The 18033-nt window shown below is 43.1% G+C and overlaps 1 protein-coding gene across 1 annotated transcript in view; it reads left to right on the plus strand.

Moving 5' to 3' along the window:
• Nucleotides 1-18033, plus strand: part of NID2 (nidogen 2) — a 264303-nt gene that overhangs the window by 193069 nt on the left and 53201 nt on the right. Inside the window, exons 14-16 of the mRNA XM_085626950.1 lie at nt 6066-6191; nt 13535-13771; nt 15366-15587. Coding sequence (XP_085483076.1) covers nt 6066-6191; nt 13535-13771; nt 15366-15587 — 585 coding nt within the window. The remainder of the gene's footprint in view (nt 1-6065; nt 6192-13534; nt 13772-15365; nt 15588-18033) is intronic.

Raw genomic sequence — 18033 nt, forward strand, 5'->3', positions numbered from 1 at the left:
CTTATCTTTATCCTGCCTGTCCATACCCACCAGATGACAACCACCTCCTACCACAAGGTCCTCAGCAGAACGGCCTCTTTCCACAAGGTGGAAATGTACAAAGATTCCATTGAGGAGGATTTCTTGATGGAAACTCTCTCATCCTCTCAGCATTCTATGAAATACCTCCCAATGCTGTAGGGGATGCTCAAACCAGCAACTGATATTTGGAAGGAACCCATTAAAGCCCAGGTGTTTACCTCCAGAGTGGAGAAAAAATATGAGGTTTCTGCATCAGATCCGGTCTACATCAAAGGTCAACTTCCCCGCCCCCCCCCCCCCTCCTCCAAGCGGGTCAATCCACAGGGAAATAGTAATGCACCGCTACCCGATAAGGCAACTCAGCAGATTAATGCTGCTGGCAAACACATCGCTGCTCAATCTGACACCCACTGGCGCATTGCTAATTCAATCGGATTACTGGGATAAAATGGAGGGGCTCCTCCACACCTCCAAAATAAGCACCAGAAAAGAGGTCAAGAGTTGGCCTCTGAAAGTAAACCCATCTGAAACACCCCCATATACTGTTCCCTGGATGTTGCCAATACGAAGGCGTATGGCATTAATTCCAGCCTACTTTTCCATAGTTATGCCTGGCTCCATGTCTTTGGCTTCAAGCTAGACATTCAACAGCATTTCCTCAACTTGCCTTTTGACGGAGAACACCTCTTTGGACCGCTGGTGGACCAGATGCTGGAGAAGATCATGAAGGACACAGAGACCGCCAAGGCTATGGGCACCATCTAAATGCCCTCCCCTCTTGGGTCCTTTCGGCGGTCTGCCTTGTTCTACCTCCAGCAGCCTCAATAACCCTCAACTAGGGGTTACTTTCCTGGTAACTACAGAGGCACCAGCTCCAAAGAAAGAGTTAAGATTGGTTCCCCCAAGGGGGCAGCCCTTCCCAACCTGTGATATCCCCTTGTTCTCCCATCACATGACAGTGTTGGGGGTCGATTCCAAGGAATCCACATGACATGGCCGCAGATCACTTCAGGTTGGTGGGTTTTAGGCATCGTATGCCATGGTTACTGTTTGAAGCTCACTTACACTACTGCCAGCATCCCACCCCACAGACACATTCTCTCCCCACAACACATCACTACTTTAGGAAGAAGTAAACAATCTCATCCTCAAGGACTCCATAGAGCCAGTGCCATCACACCTACAAGGCATAGGGGTGTTTTCCCTCTATTTTCTAATTCCCAATAAGACGGTTCCCTCAGGCCCATTCTAGACCTTCAACCAGTATATCCTCTCAGAGCATTTCGACATGGGCATTCTACAGGATACGATACAGCTACTGCAACAAGGTGACTTCATGACTGCCCTGAACCTCAAAGATGCCTACTTCCACATTTCGATTTACCAAGCTCACCATCACTATATACAATTTGTGTTAAGTGGCACACATTATCAGTTCAAAGTGCTGCTGTTCTTTGTCGTCACTGCACCCATAATCTTTACAACGTGTTTAGCAGTTGTAGCCCACACCTGCTGCGCAATGGCATCCAAGTGTTCCCTTACCTGGATGACTGGCTGGTCCCGAATGTAAGTCACCAGCAGTGCCTTGCACGCCCTCAGGCCACTATAAACCTCCCACATAACATTGGGTTTACCATCAATGCCACCAAGTCCCACCCCCAACCCCTTCAGATTCAGCTCATTTAGGAGCAGTACTTAACTCAGTGGTGGGCAGGACCTATCCCAGTCCCGCAGGGATGCAGGCCTTCCAGGCATTGCTTCCTCCTTTTCAGCCAGATCACCAGGTCACTGTGAGAGCAGTCATTTGCCTCTTTGGAATGATTGCATCCTGCGATGCCATAGTCCTCCAAACCAGATCACACATGCAACCGTTGCAAGAATGCTTAGCGCAACAATCACCTCAAGCTGAGGGTCTCTGGTAAGATCCACTGTTGGTCAAGAGCTGCACCTGTCGCTCTCTGCAGTGGTGGAACACCAACAGCCTGTTACAGGGGTGACCCTTTCTGGACCTCTTTGTGCAACGCTTCCCTGACAGGGTGGAGGGTGCAATTACAGGGCCTCACTGTAAGGGTCAGTGGGCATTCTGTCATCGGGGTCGCCACATCAGTTACCTAGAACTATTTGCCTTTCACCTAGCACTGAAAGCCTTCCATTGTCACATTGTGGACAAAGTGGTCCTCATTCATGCCGACAATATGACCGCCATGTACTATCTTCAAAAACAAGGCAGCACTCGCTCTCCTCTGCTGTCTTTTTGACAGTGAGCAATCTGCCAGCAGATGGACTCTATGGTAGAGTGCCTTCCGGAGTTAGGCAACAACTTTGCAAACTTCCGCAGCTGGATGCAGTAACAAGTCCATGAGTGGTAACTCCACCCACAAGTCCTTTTCTAGTACTTTCAACAGTGGGGGTTTCCTGTCATAGACCTCTTCACCACTGCTGAAAACACAAATGCCCAAGCTTCGCTTCAAGATATACACACACAGTCCACGGGCAATGCACTGCACTATGGATAAAATGGTCAGTGACATTTGCCTATGCTTTTGCGCCACTCCTACTTCCGTTTGTGGTTCGGAAGCCTTGGTAGATGTTCCTCACCCTTATCTGGGTGGCTCCTATATGGGCCAGACAGCCCTGGTTTCACCACCTTTCTCCAACTCTGTGGTTCTCCATCAGAGGCTCCCCAACAGGCCATACCTTCTTACGCAGAGCCATGGAGAAATCAGGCACCCTAACCCCAAAACGCTCAACCTTACGATTTGGATCCGCTGGGCTTAGGATTTGGTTATCTAAACCTTCCTCCAGAATGAATGGACATTCTTAAGGAAGCACGCAGGTCCACTACGCAACCTACTATGCAGCACAGTGGAAACGAATCGTCCACAACTGTTTATCACATACATTGACCCTTTGGCAGCAAGTGTCCAGGACATTGTCTGCTATCTTCTATTCTTACAGACCTGTGGACTTGCCTGCATTTCAGTTTGGCTCCACTTAGCTGCAGTGGCTGCCTACCTTCAAAATAGAGAACACATATCCCTCTTCAGGATCCCTGTTATCAATGCTTTTATGGAATCTCTGGAAAAAGTTATTCTTCCAATGGGTCCCCCCCGGCCCCTGCATGGAATCCAAACGTTGTTCTCATAAGACTCATGGGATCTCCTTTTCAGCCCCTCCATTCTTGCTCTCTAATTCTTCTCCTCGTAGGTGGCCTCCTTTGTCGCTATCACTTCTCAGGTGTGTTAGTGAGCATCCAGGTTTAACATTGGGAAAAAATGTTTTTCAAGTCCACCGAGATCGAGTTGTCCTCAGCACTAACCCTAAGTTCCTTCCTAAGGTGGTTTCTCCCTTCCACCTTAACCAATCCATTGAGCTACCAGTTTTCTTTCCCCAACCTGATTTAGTCGCAGAGAGGGCTCTCCATACTCTGGATGTGAAGCAAGCCCTAATGCACTATGTAGATAGAACAAGCATATTTGATGAAGCTCAACATTTTGTTGCCTTCTCAAAGCTGTACAAAGTGTGGCCTCTTTCCTTATCAAGCACAGCCAGGTGGAATTTTAAATGTTTTCAAACATACGATGCAAAAGCCAAGAGACCTTTGCCTATCCTCACAGAGCCCACTCTGCCCATAAACAAGGTACTTGTATGACCTTCTTAGGGAGCATTCCTATAGCTTAGATCTGATACTTTTAATGGGCAGAATTTTAAATATTAGAAGAAAGATATCTAGGACACTGCTCTCTGCAGCCCTCACGCAACAATTCATATCTGCACACAATTAGCCAGATGCACTGTTTGTAATCTGTGACCTTTATTGTACGCAAATGCTTTAATTAATTGCTGTATTTGTAGGCTAGGGTTTTGTTGTTTCCAGACTGTCAACATTTTCTGCGGGAACAATATTTTCATTCCTATTAGGGTGGTCCTTACAAAACTGAGCTGCTTAATTGACAAGGGAGTAAAAACTATTTCAGCTTTTAAGAGCCCCTTTTTGGCCCATTCCTTGTACTTATTATTGGCCTGTCTCTTATCTCTCCATTTTCAGCACTTTGTTCTTCCTGACTCGACTACAATTCCCACATGAGAGATTGAAAGAAGGAAGAGAGACAGCAGCAGTAATTTATCTTCATAAAAACCTCTGCCAAGCCCCTAGCACTGCCAATGCGAGCTTGTCCAACACTCCCACTGAGAAACAAATAGTTTTTCATCCTGCCAAGCTTATCTTACATTCAAACTCGACTTCCAAGTCATGAGTCCACATTCTTAAGCACTCTGGAAAGAATTGCACCAAACCTGTTCCTGATTGCTGAAGGGGAGCTGTGTGGGGAAGGTCACTAGTTTGACTTTTAGGTGCATTACATTCTTGCTTCAATTAAAGTTACTTATTTCATCATGTATCAGAAATGTAATCAGAGGTTTTTCCGAAAGAAGATTTGTTTGGTAAACACATTTTCTCCCATGCTTACCTGTAATCACAGTTTCAGCCAAATGTTAAATTAGAATGTGAAACTTCATGGCTTGGCACTGCATCCATCCATCCATACATGCCTGAGTGTGGTATCCAGTCTGTCTTTGGCGGGCTCTCAGTGGCTTCATAAGTCGGATAAAGAACTTGGGGCAGCTCAGGGTAAAGCCTCAAAATGAGAAATAGGTAGATGATCCTTTGGAAGGATTATGTAGTGGGCCCACAGGATAACCCTGATCTCAATCTATATCCTGCTAAGGTATACCGACCGGATGATACTACTGTGTATGAAGCAGTAGTTCAGCAGGCTGCCCTACACCCTCATGTCAAGCTCCATACTGTGGAGGTGGAGGATGAGGATGAGTGATTTCCTCATGGAAACATTGTCCAAGACAGAGCGGTGTATTAGCTATCTTCCCATGCCAAAGCAAATATTGAATGAGACCAGTGGCATCTTTAATGACCCAGTTAAGGCCACGGTGGTGACTTCAAAGATAGAAAACCAATATAAGCCTCCCCTGACAGATCCAGCTCATATTTGTGGGCATATTGTCCTGGATTCCATGGTGGTACACTCTACCAACAATATGGCTTCGGCACAGGCTGTTGAGGATATTGCTTCCCTCAGTAAGATTCATCAAATGGCACCAAAGTTATTAGCCAAAAAAAGTTCTTCCTCTGCAAACTGTGACCTAACATATAACTACATAGTGGTGACTGCCACTGTGTATTCTGTATAGATCTATAGATAGATGTGCTTCTTTGTAATTTGTAGAACCTTGGATTTAGTGGCAGAGAAAGACCTCTAAGCTCTCCCTGTATTCCCATTCCTTTGTCTTTTCTAACTCTCCCCTCTTCTGGTCTCCAACTCTAAGTTTGCCAGCACAATTGTTACCCCTACTCTTTCTTTTTGCAGCCAAATAGTGTTCTATAGAGTGGAACATGCATTCCTGGCAATGGCTTATAATGGTGTTTATGATCCACAGTGCCCCTCCCGCATACGTGTTCTGGGAGTAATTTGTCACTGAAACTCGTTTCTCTTTCCACTGTTAATGTTCTCTAGGAATTGGAACTAGTCATTTTTCTCACCCTTCTTTCTCCATTGTATTCATGGTTACATTATGAAGCCTCACCTCTTGTCCAGACGATGTTTCAGTTTAATAGCCTATCTCGACATTGACTTCAGTATTATTTCATGTGTGTCAAGAGCCGGATACAGTGGTCCAGATGTGGGCTTTGCAGTGCTCACTACAATAGCAATCAAGCTTCCCTTTTTCTGATGGTTCGGACTCGCACAGTTTACCAAATGGTTCTCGTCTGTAACATCTGTTCAAAAAGGAGATTCGTGAAATGATTTCCTGTGGATGTTGGCCTCCCATGCAGCGGATGTCTGTCTGCTAATCACAAATCTTCTGCCTGTTCTTCATAACTTGCACTTCCTTTTCCTTCGTGTGATTGAGCCCGTCAGACTTCACATCCATTTTATGTCCTGTTAGTCCATACATGCGCCAGACTCTAACACTCAGATGTAGGGCTCACTCTTTTCTAACATTGTGTCTTTTTTCCTCCTTTCCAGATGTGGATGAGTGCAGTGAAGGCAGATGTCACGCAGATGCTGCCTGCTACAACTCCCCCGGCTCCTACACTTGCCGGTGTCGACCAGGCTACGATGGAGATGGACTTCAGTGCGCATTAAGACCAAGTAGGTGTCACTCTGAAAAGAGACCCTGCTTCTAGCCGAATCATGTTTTTTATAACATAATGTTGCCTACATATTAATTAAAACACTGTGTCTATGTGTGACACACGTCTCTGAAATAGGCCAGTCATGAGCACTCCGTCTGGTCAACATGCTATAGAACGTTGCACAATGATTGAGGGGTCCCTGGGCATCTCAGTGTCATCCTACAGCGTGTGCATTCTGTTTGCGCAGACAGAGCATTTGAAACTCTTCAATAAAATGTAATTCTATTATTTTGTAGAGCGCCACTTTGCCATTAGTATTGCATTGCAGCACTGGTGGAGTTTGGGTACTTTTATGCACTCCTATCGAGCACTCCGTCGCAAAATGGCGTCTGGTTTCTGGTTGTTTGAGTTGGCTTTTATGTAGTGTGGGCATAGTTAATATGCTGCTTTTGTGTATATATGAGATAATGTTGTACATTTCGGAGCAATGCCATGTGCCATCATCACAGTGCAAATTGGTATGGCATGATCCTGGACAAAGCAGGAGGTTCTCTTTGTATCGATCCGCAGACTGCATTCGGTCTACTTGAGTGGTTTTGGTATGTCCTTCCCAACACATCTGCCCGAGAGCACGTTAGCTCCAGTGTATATTGGTGGCATTCTCTTTTTAAATCTTATAATTTGATTGCCAAGGTAAAAACCATCTACAAATAACACAATATTCCAATGATGGTAAACATTATTTAAGAAAAGATGTGTATATAATCAGTGTCGTCCTTAGATAGTTCACTCTCTTATTTTGCTAACATATAGGAGTTTAGAGGCTGGATTTCAGTCTTTCACTGAAATTATAATAGTAAGAATTTCGAAATAATCCCCCTCATTAGTATGCATGGGCACAAACCATGTAACTGCTTTGCTGGTATTTTACTACTTTCAAAATTCGCCCAACTTCAACTACTTGGGCCGCACTAAAGAAGAAATGCACATACATTAAAAAAGCAGTCTTCTTTCTGTCCTCTGTGAATTTCACCTTTGCTGGACACACCACTGATGCATTCACTCGATTAAAAAAATGACCCTCCTTTGCCTCCTTTTGCCATTTTGTTAGCGGTCAATCCAATGGAAAATCAACTATCTGGCCCTCGTGTACAACCTCTTTCATACAAGGTGCAGCTTTTAGAATATCCTTCTTCCCATGAAGTTATCAGTTCTGTCCCCAGCTTTTGTTTTAATTCCTCTATGTTGTGTAACATTCTCTGAATGTCTTTGTTTAGCTGCATGTGTTTTTTTTTTTGGCCCAAAAAGTGAGCTTGAAAATCATGTATGTCCACTGTAGGGGTTTCTCTTTAATGTATTTTTTTTCTCCATCAAGTTGTGATTTGATACCAGGGAACACAGGGAAACGTTTTCCCTGTATGGAAGTGGCTGCTGCACTATGAAACCAGGTTGCACTTTGGCTTACGGAGGAAGTAACGTGTGTGTGTGTGTGCATGTGTGTGTGTGTGCATGTGTGTGTGTGTGTGTGTGTGTGCATGTGTGTGCGTGTGCATGTGTGTGTGCATGTGTGTGTGCATGTGTGTGCGTGTGCATGTGTGTGCGTGTGCATGTGTGTGCGTGTGCATGTGTGTGTGTGTGCATGTGTGTTATCTATGAATAAATCAACTTGAGTGCTGGGGTCTACTGGGTGCAATGTTGTGTGATTGTGTACGTGGTGCTATCTATGAATGTGTGTTTGTCATGATGGTTGTCTACTTTGTGGTGTTCTGGTAATATTTAGCTCAGATATTCCCCCCCTGCCAGTACATCATCTCTTATTTCCATCCCCAAAATTGGTGTACCTGGTGTGAGAGTAGGTAGTAACCAGCCCGCATCCCTTTATCTTGGTGCAGGTTTTCCCTGTTTGAGTGAAATTAGCCCTATTCATTTTCGTGTGTTAATACAATATGCCCTACCCACAGCACTGCAGACTGAAGACACAGCACTAAACACCTGATCTAGCCCAAACCATATGGATCCAGAGTGAAAGAATATAGCAACGCTAGGGGAAAATGTCCCCACAGGTTTGGGGGATGAAGATAATGACTTTCAAAAACTGCTGTCCGTCAGATTGGTTCTCGAAGTCTGCCTTAGACAATCAATTCATATAAGTACAGGAGTCCTCAACCTGCTCTTGGTTCATCTTTGTGGAAAAGGGAAAGAGGAGGCTTGTACACCTGACCAAGGAAGAACGAGTGTCGGACCAATAGTGGAACATCTTCCTTCTGCCTGAACTTGTCTGGTAAGCCTATCTACTCATGTCATAGCTTCAGTAGAGAAAGAGAGACCTCCCTCCCTGTCTGTTTGTATGAGGAGAGGCCTTGAGCCTGCTAGGAGGACTGACCTGATCTAAAGGAAGACGGAACCAAGCCCGTCTGACTGGAATGACACTGTCCAGGAGCAGTGAGATCACCTCAGCCCAGCTGCCCAGGGGAAGCAAGATCTACACACAGGTCAAGGAGGTACTCCACTGCCTTCAGATGTCAAGCTTGGTAAGCTTGCACATTCCTGACCCTGCAAGTGCCACAGTGTACCTGTACCTAGTTTTTCTGGAGTTCTGTTGGGTCGGGGAGAAAGACTGTCTTCATTTTCTGGCTTATATTATCTCAACCTGCAGGAGGTCATTCTGAATCCCGGAACTTTATGAAGATCCCTTTCATCTTCATTGGCTATGGTGACCTCAATAACTGTGGTGTGTGCCCCCTTGGTCCAGAGGGTGCCCCTACCATGGAATCTCGTGAACACACCGGTGGCCAAGCATGCTTTTACACTAAAAGGCACACAAGTGACATATGGTGCGAATCGGCCCACTAAGTTGCAAAATACCCATTGAAAATGATAGGGTTAGACAAGAATTCATGACACTAAGTTGCCAGAGACTATGCTGAAAGCACCCAAGACTTTCCTATAAGTAAGCATCTTGCTGTTTGGATGATGCCCATGGGCGATTCTTTTTTTTTTTTGTGTGACTTTTTATTCTGAGCATTCTTGTATACGACAAGTTACTTCAGAGTTGATCCTGTGAACCAATATCCCTATGAGTTTCCTATCAATCATTCCAATTTTTTTAATGAACCAGAACCACGAAACAAGAAACGGAAACCTGAGTTAACCTGAACCAACCCCATTGGACAATGTTGGTCACAAGATTCAGTGGCACCTGTGCCCACTGATTATTACATTGGTTCTGCCATATGGTGAGCTTGTAAACCGAGTATGAAAGTTAATTTGAAAAACTGTATCATTCAAACTACTGATAGTGCAGTGTACACAGACTTTAAACAATTCATCATGAGGGCTAAAAAGAAAATACCAAAGAAACGACAAAGAATATTAACAAAAACAAGGAAAGGACCTTTATCCGCTGAGGTGCAAATGTAATCCAAAGTGCAGAATTTCTACATTCATATTATGGCATAAAAATTAAGGTGCATTTATTTGGAACTCCTAAAACAGCAATTGGGATCTAATAGATTAAATGTCTATGTGGGTCAAGCATCTGTAGAATTTAAAACAAGAATAACTGAGCACAAACCAATGAACAGAACTGTTGATCTGAGATAAATTGGAGGCAACTAGGACCCCATACATCACATCTGGAGTGTGTGCCCTCCAGTCTGGAAGGCGGGCCACTACCTTACAAGGAGTGCTGCCGGCCCTATGGCGGTTTGGTGGAGGATCTTCCTTGTCTGCTGATTTTTCTTCCACGTGCTTTCACAGTATCCAAAACGATTTCATCACCTTAGCAAATTCAATCAGCACATTAGGTACTCCTGTGGGGAGGCAGAAAGGGCTACCATTCCACATGTAGGGAATGATCATAAAGACACTGAGCAGCCTGTCTGCCAGCCAGCCCTACTAAACTAGGAATTCATTTTACAGTGGATTTGGTTCAGAAGTGGGTCTCTTCTCCAAAAGTAACTGCAATGTTCAGAAAACTACTATCTCCAGCCACACGAATGAGGTCCACTCCTCACTTGGAGCGCAGCCACACTCAGCTTTGCTTTTTGTATTTTACTGACTTTGAAGGTACTTCTGTTGTAGAAATTTCAGAAAGTCGGTTCATCTTCACTTAACTTCCCTGAGGCCCAGGGATTTTCAGTCCCTCAAGAAAGAGATAAGACATTTCCTTTTGCTCTTACCACAGTCAGTCGTTCATGGGTAGTATCCTCTGTAGCTATTGTGTTTGCTGTCAGTGTCCTATGGCCAGGGCCACAATATTGATGCACTCCAATTGGATAGACAATTGGCTCGCCCATGACAGTGATGGCGAGCAGTCAAGGCTCACTTCCAAAAATAAGGAGATTAGAAATTCTGTGTGATACAGTAAATGCCATTCTCCACCATTACAATATACAGTCAGTGCTTTTCTTAAATAAAAATGACTTTATTTACTAGCAATCAAAATAGAATAGAAGGAACCCTAAAATGTACACACAACCCTGAAGGTCCTAGTACTTTCTGAGGTCTAAATATGACCCCAAATGTTATGGCTCCTTGGAGGTAGTTACTAAATTTCTATTAACGTTGGTGTTAGGCACAATTTCATGCTGGAGGGCTTGATTATGTCGACTCTGAACTTCAGAAGCGCTTCTACCTTTAGTTTATAGTGGGAGCTACGCTCTCTCAAAGGGACCTAATAGGTGGATTGGGGTAGAGATGCAGGGACTCTGGACCCAAATCTGACCGTTACTGTCCCTATACCAGCAGGGTGGAATAAAAGGTGTCACCTTAATTGAGGGCGAGAGTAAAAGATGTCGCCCCGAAAATTTTATATCCCAAAAACCACCCTTTAGTTAACTAGTAGCCTACCCAGCAACGTTTCTGTCCTCATTGTGCTCCTTGGGAGTTGATGTCCAGGTGACCCGCTATTCGCTCACCGGTGTCCAGTTAAAGACACAACTGGCCCTCTTTCTTTTCAAGGGAATGATTAGAGAAAGGGGACAAACTCCCACTATTGAATCCTAAGGGTGTCTATTCATTTAGGGGCCTGTCTCTCAAACTGCTGATCAGTTAAGATTTTCTGGTAGTGGGTCCAGCTGTGGTTGCAGAATTACAAACTGGGAATTGGTCCCTCTAGGATTAGGCTTCAAATTTGTTTCAAGTGGCATAGGCTCTAAAACTGCAAGGGCTACAAAGATGGTTCAAATGCTCCTGGAATCAGAGGGACTTCCAGTGGAAGAAGACACTGTGCAAGGCATGTGAACGCTGACTCCTTGCTGGTCCTTCTGAGGCTGAAGGGGAGGGGGGGGGCGGAAGTACAGGCACTCTGCAGGACTATTTGAGGATGGTGCAGGCTCATCCTCAGGTCACCGACAACAGGTGATGGATCAGCTCCAAGACCTTAAAGAATGTAAGGGACCCTAGGTGTGTAGCTAAGACAAACCTTAAGCTGTGGAGAGGATGAATGCAGTGTCCCCATAGGTGTACAGATAAAGACTTGTGTCCTTGGGCTATGATTCTGGTGCCACCACTGTACCTAACGCCGACATGGAGCTACTCATGTGGGCTTCCATGATTGTTGAGTCCACTGGGGAAAAATGCAGTGTAAGCCAGAAACATGCAAAGGCAGCACAGCACTGCTTTCCAAGCCACGCAGAGGACTGTTCTCCGACATGGTAGCCATTAATTCTTGGAACGGTCAATTGATCCCGGGATAGCCTTTAACTGAATGGATGAAAATGGCTGTTCTCTCTCCTGTTCATCGATGCCTTCTTTGTCCTGTTGAAGGAAAATCTGTTATCTAATATCTCTTCAAAAACTGACTCTCTGCTCCAGTGCTTTGTGTACAGGCTCTCGCAAGGGATTTTGCTTTATCCATCAGGAGAAGAATGCCACAACTTAGCCATAGGCGTGAAACCAGTTGGCACCTTCTGTGCTTGCAGAGGTTTCCCTTCTGTGTAAATCAAACATCTTTACTGAATCGCAACAAAGCAAACCATCTAGGGCGCCATATCATGTAAAATTTGCTAATCAGTCTATTAACTTACAAATACTGACTGCAGCAGTGCCAAGCCATCATCACACTTTGAAATCTATGCTACGTGGGCCCAAGGGCGCAATTCTGAGTAATATTTTAATTGGTGTCAAGCAGACAAATTTCCATTAAGCTAAGATCAGCTTTTCTGTTAAAAACATGTTGATTGGCAGAATAAAGAGAAAATAGTCCAAACCTAACAACTAATGTGAGGCCACAGGCATGGGCATTATCTTTTGGGCAATGGAAGCCATGGATAACTTGTCATGCTGCGACTTGCAGTACTGAAGAGACTATTGCAACATGTTTAAATCACCATCGTATGAAAGATAATAAGTTAGGACTGAGATGTCCAAGATAGGCATAGGACTGTTGGATCCATGTCGGATTTCTAGAACAGCTACCAAGGGTATAGGTTTGTTGTAGCATTAAGCTGAAAATTTGTTTTCAAAGTTATATTGGAGTTCTTCATCCTATATTGGGTACAAAATAGAGTAGCTTTTGTTTTAAGTTTTAATATTTTGTTTATTTTTAAGTGCTCTTCCAACATTGTGACTTAATTTGGCGATTTGTAGATGAGAACCAACCAACATGTGTTTTCCCTCTGTGGCGCACAGGCCTGGTGTTTTTTCAAGGCGAGACAACTGAAAGTAATGTTTCCTCTTGGAATCAATAGTATCTGTGATTTTGTCTGAGTAGCTGAGTAACACTTTAGAGTCGAGTAAGTTGTTGATTTTCTATTCCTTGAGAGATCTTTTTTCTGGGCATCCTGTGTAGGACGAAAACCAGTAACTGTGGTCATCTGGGAAGAAGGGTAGCTTCCTATGTCATGCCTGTGTTTTTTTTAGTTTTTTTTTTAGAATCACCACTCCTCAAATAAGTTCTAGTGAGATGAATTGTACCTACATTTATTTTTTGGGGATCTCTTTACAACCTGGCATAGATCTGGCCATGCTGTACTAACGTTGAATAACTCTGCTTTCTAACAATTTAGAGATATGAGCCCCATGCAACACCTTTTGACGAGCCCATCTATTTTCTGTGTTTTAATTCAGATAAAATCAATATTTTGGTACAGGTAACTGATTTGTTCATCTATCTTCAATCTGAATGCCTAATCACAATTGCTAAATTGCAGGTTTTGTCCTACCAAAGAAATGTTAAAGAGGAATAATTGTTTCTGTTTACAAAGAAGTAACTGGTATTTGCATGCTGTATGTTGTCCTTAGGAACAAACGTCATTGAAATAGGGAAAATCAAACAAATGCATGGTTTGGTGGCAGAGGGTATTGCCCATTTCTCTTAAAAGGTCTCCTTTTATTTTCTCATCATGTTTGATGAAGGTCCTATCAAGACACCATGTCAGCAACAGCGTGAACAGCTGCAGTCAGGACTTGGCCCCCGAGGTCCCCGGCCGCCAGTGGGGGCCTTCATTCCACAGTGTGATACTGATGGTAACTATGTACCTCAGCAATGCCACGGCAGCACAGGTGAATGTTGGTGTGTGGATAGGAACGGCCAAGAGATATCTGGAACTCGAACACGGCCTGGCAGCACTCCTCAGCAATGTGGTGTTCCAGGTTAGTCTTTCTTCTAAAATCCATTCCTATTGCACCGCCAGGTATTAAAGATCCATATAACAATAGAAGAGAGCAGCGGCGCTCCATCGACATTTACTAGTGGGCAGAATAAACTCTGGTTTCTATAAAATACAGCTTTATTTCACAAACCCTTTGGCTGTTTTTTACTGGATTTATGCATGTGATTGGCTTCAATAATTTATTTTACTTATGTTATTCTATGACTAGGATTGGTAGCACGGGTTTTCTGCATAAGACGCATACTGTTCTTGGCCAAAATGTAGGTTTCAAGGTCCTCCTAAAATATCTAATCCTGCATATTTTCGGTTTTTGAGCTTTTAAAATTTTAAACCAAAATAAGAGACTTAACTGGAGAAGCCGCACTAGCCCTTCTCATGTGCTGTTCTGGAGGCCGTGCCCATCTCATATTCAAATGTCACACGCCACTCTCTGTGGGAAAAATAACTATTTGAACAATAGGTCTGCTATGTTTCCACAATTTCAGATACACTTTGCCTTATTAATTCGAGCACGAACTGAACGGATGACCAGCATAGTTAGTATAGTGTAAAGGCAAGAGGCCGACTGAGTGCACCTATCGGTGCACTGAGAGTCTGCGCAGGATGTCTTGTGCTGTAGCAGAAGAGGGCAAACCGAAAAATCCTCTCTTAAATCTTTAAACTTGATCTGTTGCTGTAAACCTATTGCATAATAATAAATTAAGCAATACCAGACTCTGCCACTTTGAATACTTGTAGCCTTAATGTAATATTTAAGAGATATGCTCACAGGATGAATGTGTATAATAGAAAATAATTAGGAGCCCTTAAAACTGTCTAGCATCATCCTGAAAATCTGGGTGATGGGGTGACTCGTGATGACCAGAGTTGGGTGTGAACCTCTGAATTTGCTGCTTGTTCTATGTTCAGTTTCACTTCACATCCGTTTTTAAAGTGGTATTTTAGGAATGCAAAAAAGAAATACTGCAGAATCCTGATGTGTGGAATGGATTGTAAAGTGCAATTATGTAGATCGAAAATCCACCAGTTTGACACATTTTCCAATTTAGTAAATTCAGGGTTTGGGATAGAAATTGAGTGATTGCACTGTGGCTCAGCCTGCAGAAATATGTCAACACTGGCAAACTCGTAAGTTTGTGGGTATTAAGATACTCCATTCAGCAGCTCAGTTTCCACTGTGGTATCACACCAAATGCAAGCATGTGAAATACTGGAGTAACTGCCTATCGAAGGTCAGAAAGAGAAGGGATCACTCTCACGCTAAATGAGGTGAGTTGCTAGAGGTGAAGGGGCCAATTCATACATTTTACTTGTGAATAATGAAAAACATAATTGTGCAAGTGACACTTATTTTGTTCATTCTGTGACTAAATTTTGTAACCTGAAATAACCCTGGAAATTTACAAGTCTTGTTGATTTCCTGGACTATTCCTGGGATACTCAAAACATAAGACTAATTCTGCATATGTTATTGTGTAATTTTAAAATGTGCCTTCGTGAATCTGACCGTTCAATGTAATTCTTGTATAAATGGTGTACAGTGGACCTTTAACTGGATTTTTTCCCTTTCCTAGTGCCTACTCAGAAGCCACAAACGGTGTGTGAGCGATGGAGACAGAGCCTTCTGGAGCACTATGGTGGCGCGCCCACTGCTGAGCAATACATACCACAGTGCGACCAGTATGGCAATTTCAGCCCTCTGCAGTGTCATGGAAACAGTGGCTATTGCTGGTGTGTGGATAAGGATGGAAGAGAGGTCCAAGGAACGAGAAAAGAGCCTGGAATGACTCCTGCATGTAAGGCTCAGTGTTTGAGATTTAATCTTCCACTAACACTATAAACTTAGAGGGGCCTAATTAGTACTGGCTGACTATTAGAAAGGTTAGTGATGTATATATTTTGAAAGAACACTACCCTTTTTGTTAAAGGAAAATATGGAAACATTGCTTAAAATGAACTTTGAGAATATTTCACATAAAGGAACCTTTTCTATTTTGCTTTCAAGTGTATTTATTTTGTGTTGGCATCTGTCTAATATGGTGCCTTCAAAACGAGCATAATTTCTGGACTCACAGTAGTTGGAGTTGTTTGGTTACTTTGCAATGACTGCAAACCATGCCTTTTTGAGCAAACACGTTTGTATCTCGAAACTATACAAACAAATTAAAACAAACACTCCCCTCATTCATACAATGTTCATGCTTCCCTAAAATACCCCAACACTTTTTTACTAATCCCAAGTCTTACATCTGTTTTCTAAAATATGTAGCACACCGATGTCTGCAAATTTTAAAAGTCTCTATTGGTAAAGTTTTGATACCTGCTCTTATGCATCTAGAATCCTTAATGTTTACATGTCAGCTAATACTGCAGCAAACAAATGCAAACCAAAGTAGATGATTTCCTTTGGTTAGGACAGGGCGCACTGGGCTGCTTCAAATCTGGAGTTTCAGACTGCTTAAGCATACAAGAGTTGTTAGTTGGTATTTTCACTTTAAATACAGTACACTATACTAGTTGTCCCTGAACCAGAAGACCAAACAAATGGTTCACAATAAGACAATTGTAAAGTGTGTTCATACATAAAACCACCCAGTGGAGGTTTGGAGACACGATGCCCATGGCAGTGTCTGGAACTAATGATCTTTTGGAAAGAGTTACTCAGCACCACATTATGATGCTGGGATCTTTAATTCTCAGAAACTGGCTTTGCTAGGTTTAAGGGATCTTATGTTACGTTATGAAATGTTGTATAACGCGCAGCTGCCCCAGCAAAGAGACGTCCCAGCGCTGGCAGCAGAAAAAGAACGGGGCCACTAGTGGGACTAGGGCCTACAACATAGCAAAAATATGTGTTTTGATTGCCTTCTGGAATGCCAAGTAGTTGTTAAAGCTACGGATCTGTAAAGGAAAGGAGTTCCAAATTTTTGCTGCCAGGGTGCAGAAAGAACGTCCCCCAGCGCGCATCCTCCTCACCCGGGGAACAACCACCAGGTGCTGCCCCATAGAGCGAAGTTGGCGGGTGGGTACATAGGGCAAGAGCAGGTGGGCCAAGATACCTGGGGAAGAAATATTCAGAATCTTAAAGGCCATGCAGAGGGCTTTAAACTCAATCTGCCTAGCCACCAGCAACCAGTGGAGTCGACGAATGGCTTTAGCTGTAGAACAAGTTCTAGGGAGACCAAGAAGAATTCTAGCAGCTGCATTTTGGACCCTCTGCAGTCGCACAATTTCTATATAATCACAAAAGTTTCCTTTGGACACCACTATACAACCAACCATATATATTATACCCAGAAAGAGTCTTCAACCATATCACTCAATCAAATCCATTGCAGTCAGGATAGGAGAATATATCTGTATACCCAAGGCTACTCGTAAATGCAAGACTAATGACAAAAAGTTAAAGAGATTTTATTCATCATAAAACACACAATGCTACACAATAGATGACACTGTGTCATGAGATATGAGAAACATTACAAATTCAATACATTTCATTAAAAAAACACAAAATATCAAACAACTTAGATTTTAAAATATGAGCGAGAGTACAGAAAATAGACCAAACACTTTGTCTTAAATTGATCACATCCGTAATACTTGTTTCTCAAAAACTGAGACTGGGTGCTGTATTCTATTGGCACTCGAGTTTCAGTTATAATACAGTTTGTGGTCCTAGCAAATCAGGCGTCAACGCGTTTCGATGGAGGAATTATAATGTCACCTTTTTCAAGTCAAACGTATGATGACTCTCGAAAATTAATAAAAACAGGAACAATCAAAATTCACCTCTTTTGTCATAGAGGTTTGAGGGGATATAAATATATCTTGAGCAGCAGATTATTAATATGTCTGGGCTTCAGGGGCAAACACCTGTTTTCAGCATTGCCTGTCCATAGACTGACTAGAAGATGTACCCAAAGTAAAAAAAAATATAAGATTTTGAACTAGACAGTTCAAAAAATCCTGTCGATAGCAGAAACTATAATCCTCTCGTTCATAGCATGAAAAAATCTGCATGGAATGTCCTCAAATATGGGTAAATTGTTGTTCCTATAGTTTTGTTTTCCTTTTATAATGAACAAAGTAGGGGTCAATGAACTTCTTGCAGTGATCCTGTGATAATATGAATCTTACTCGTTCGCGGGCAGCAGCCTCACGTCCTCCGTTCCCGTAACACTAGAATAATGCGGATCGGAACATTTCTGCCTTATTTGTCCCCAAATAGAGCGAGCTGGC

This window comes from Triturus cristatus, chromosome 9, assembly GCF_964204655.1.
Source record: "Triturus cristatus chromosome 9, aTriCri1.1, whole genome shotgun sequence".
NCBI classification, from domain to species: domain Eukaryota; kingdom Metazoa; phylum Chordata; class Amphibia; order Caudata; family Salamandridae; genus Triturus; species Triturus cristatus.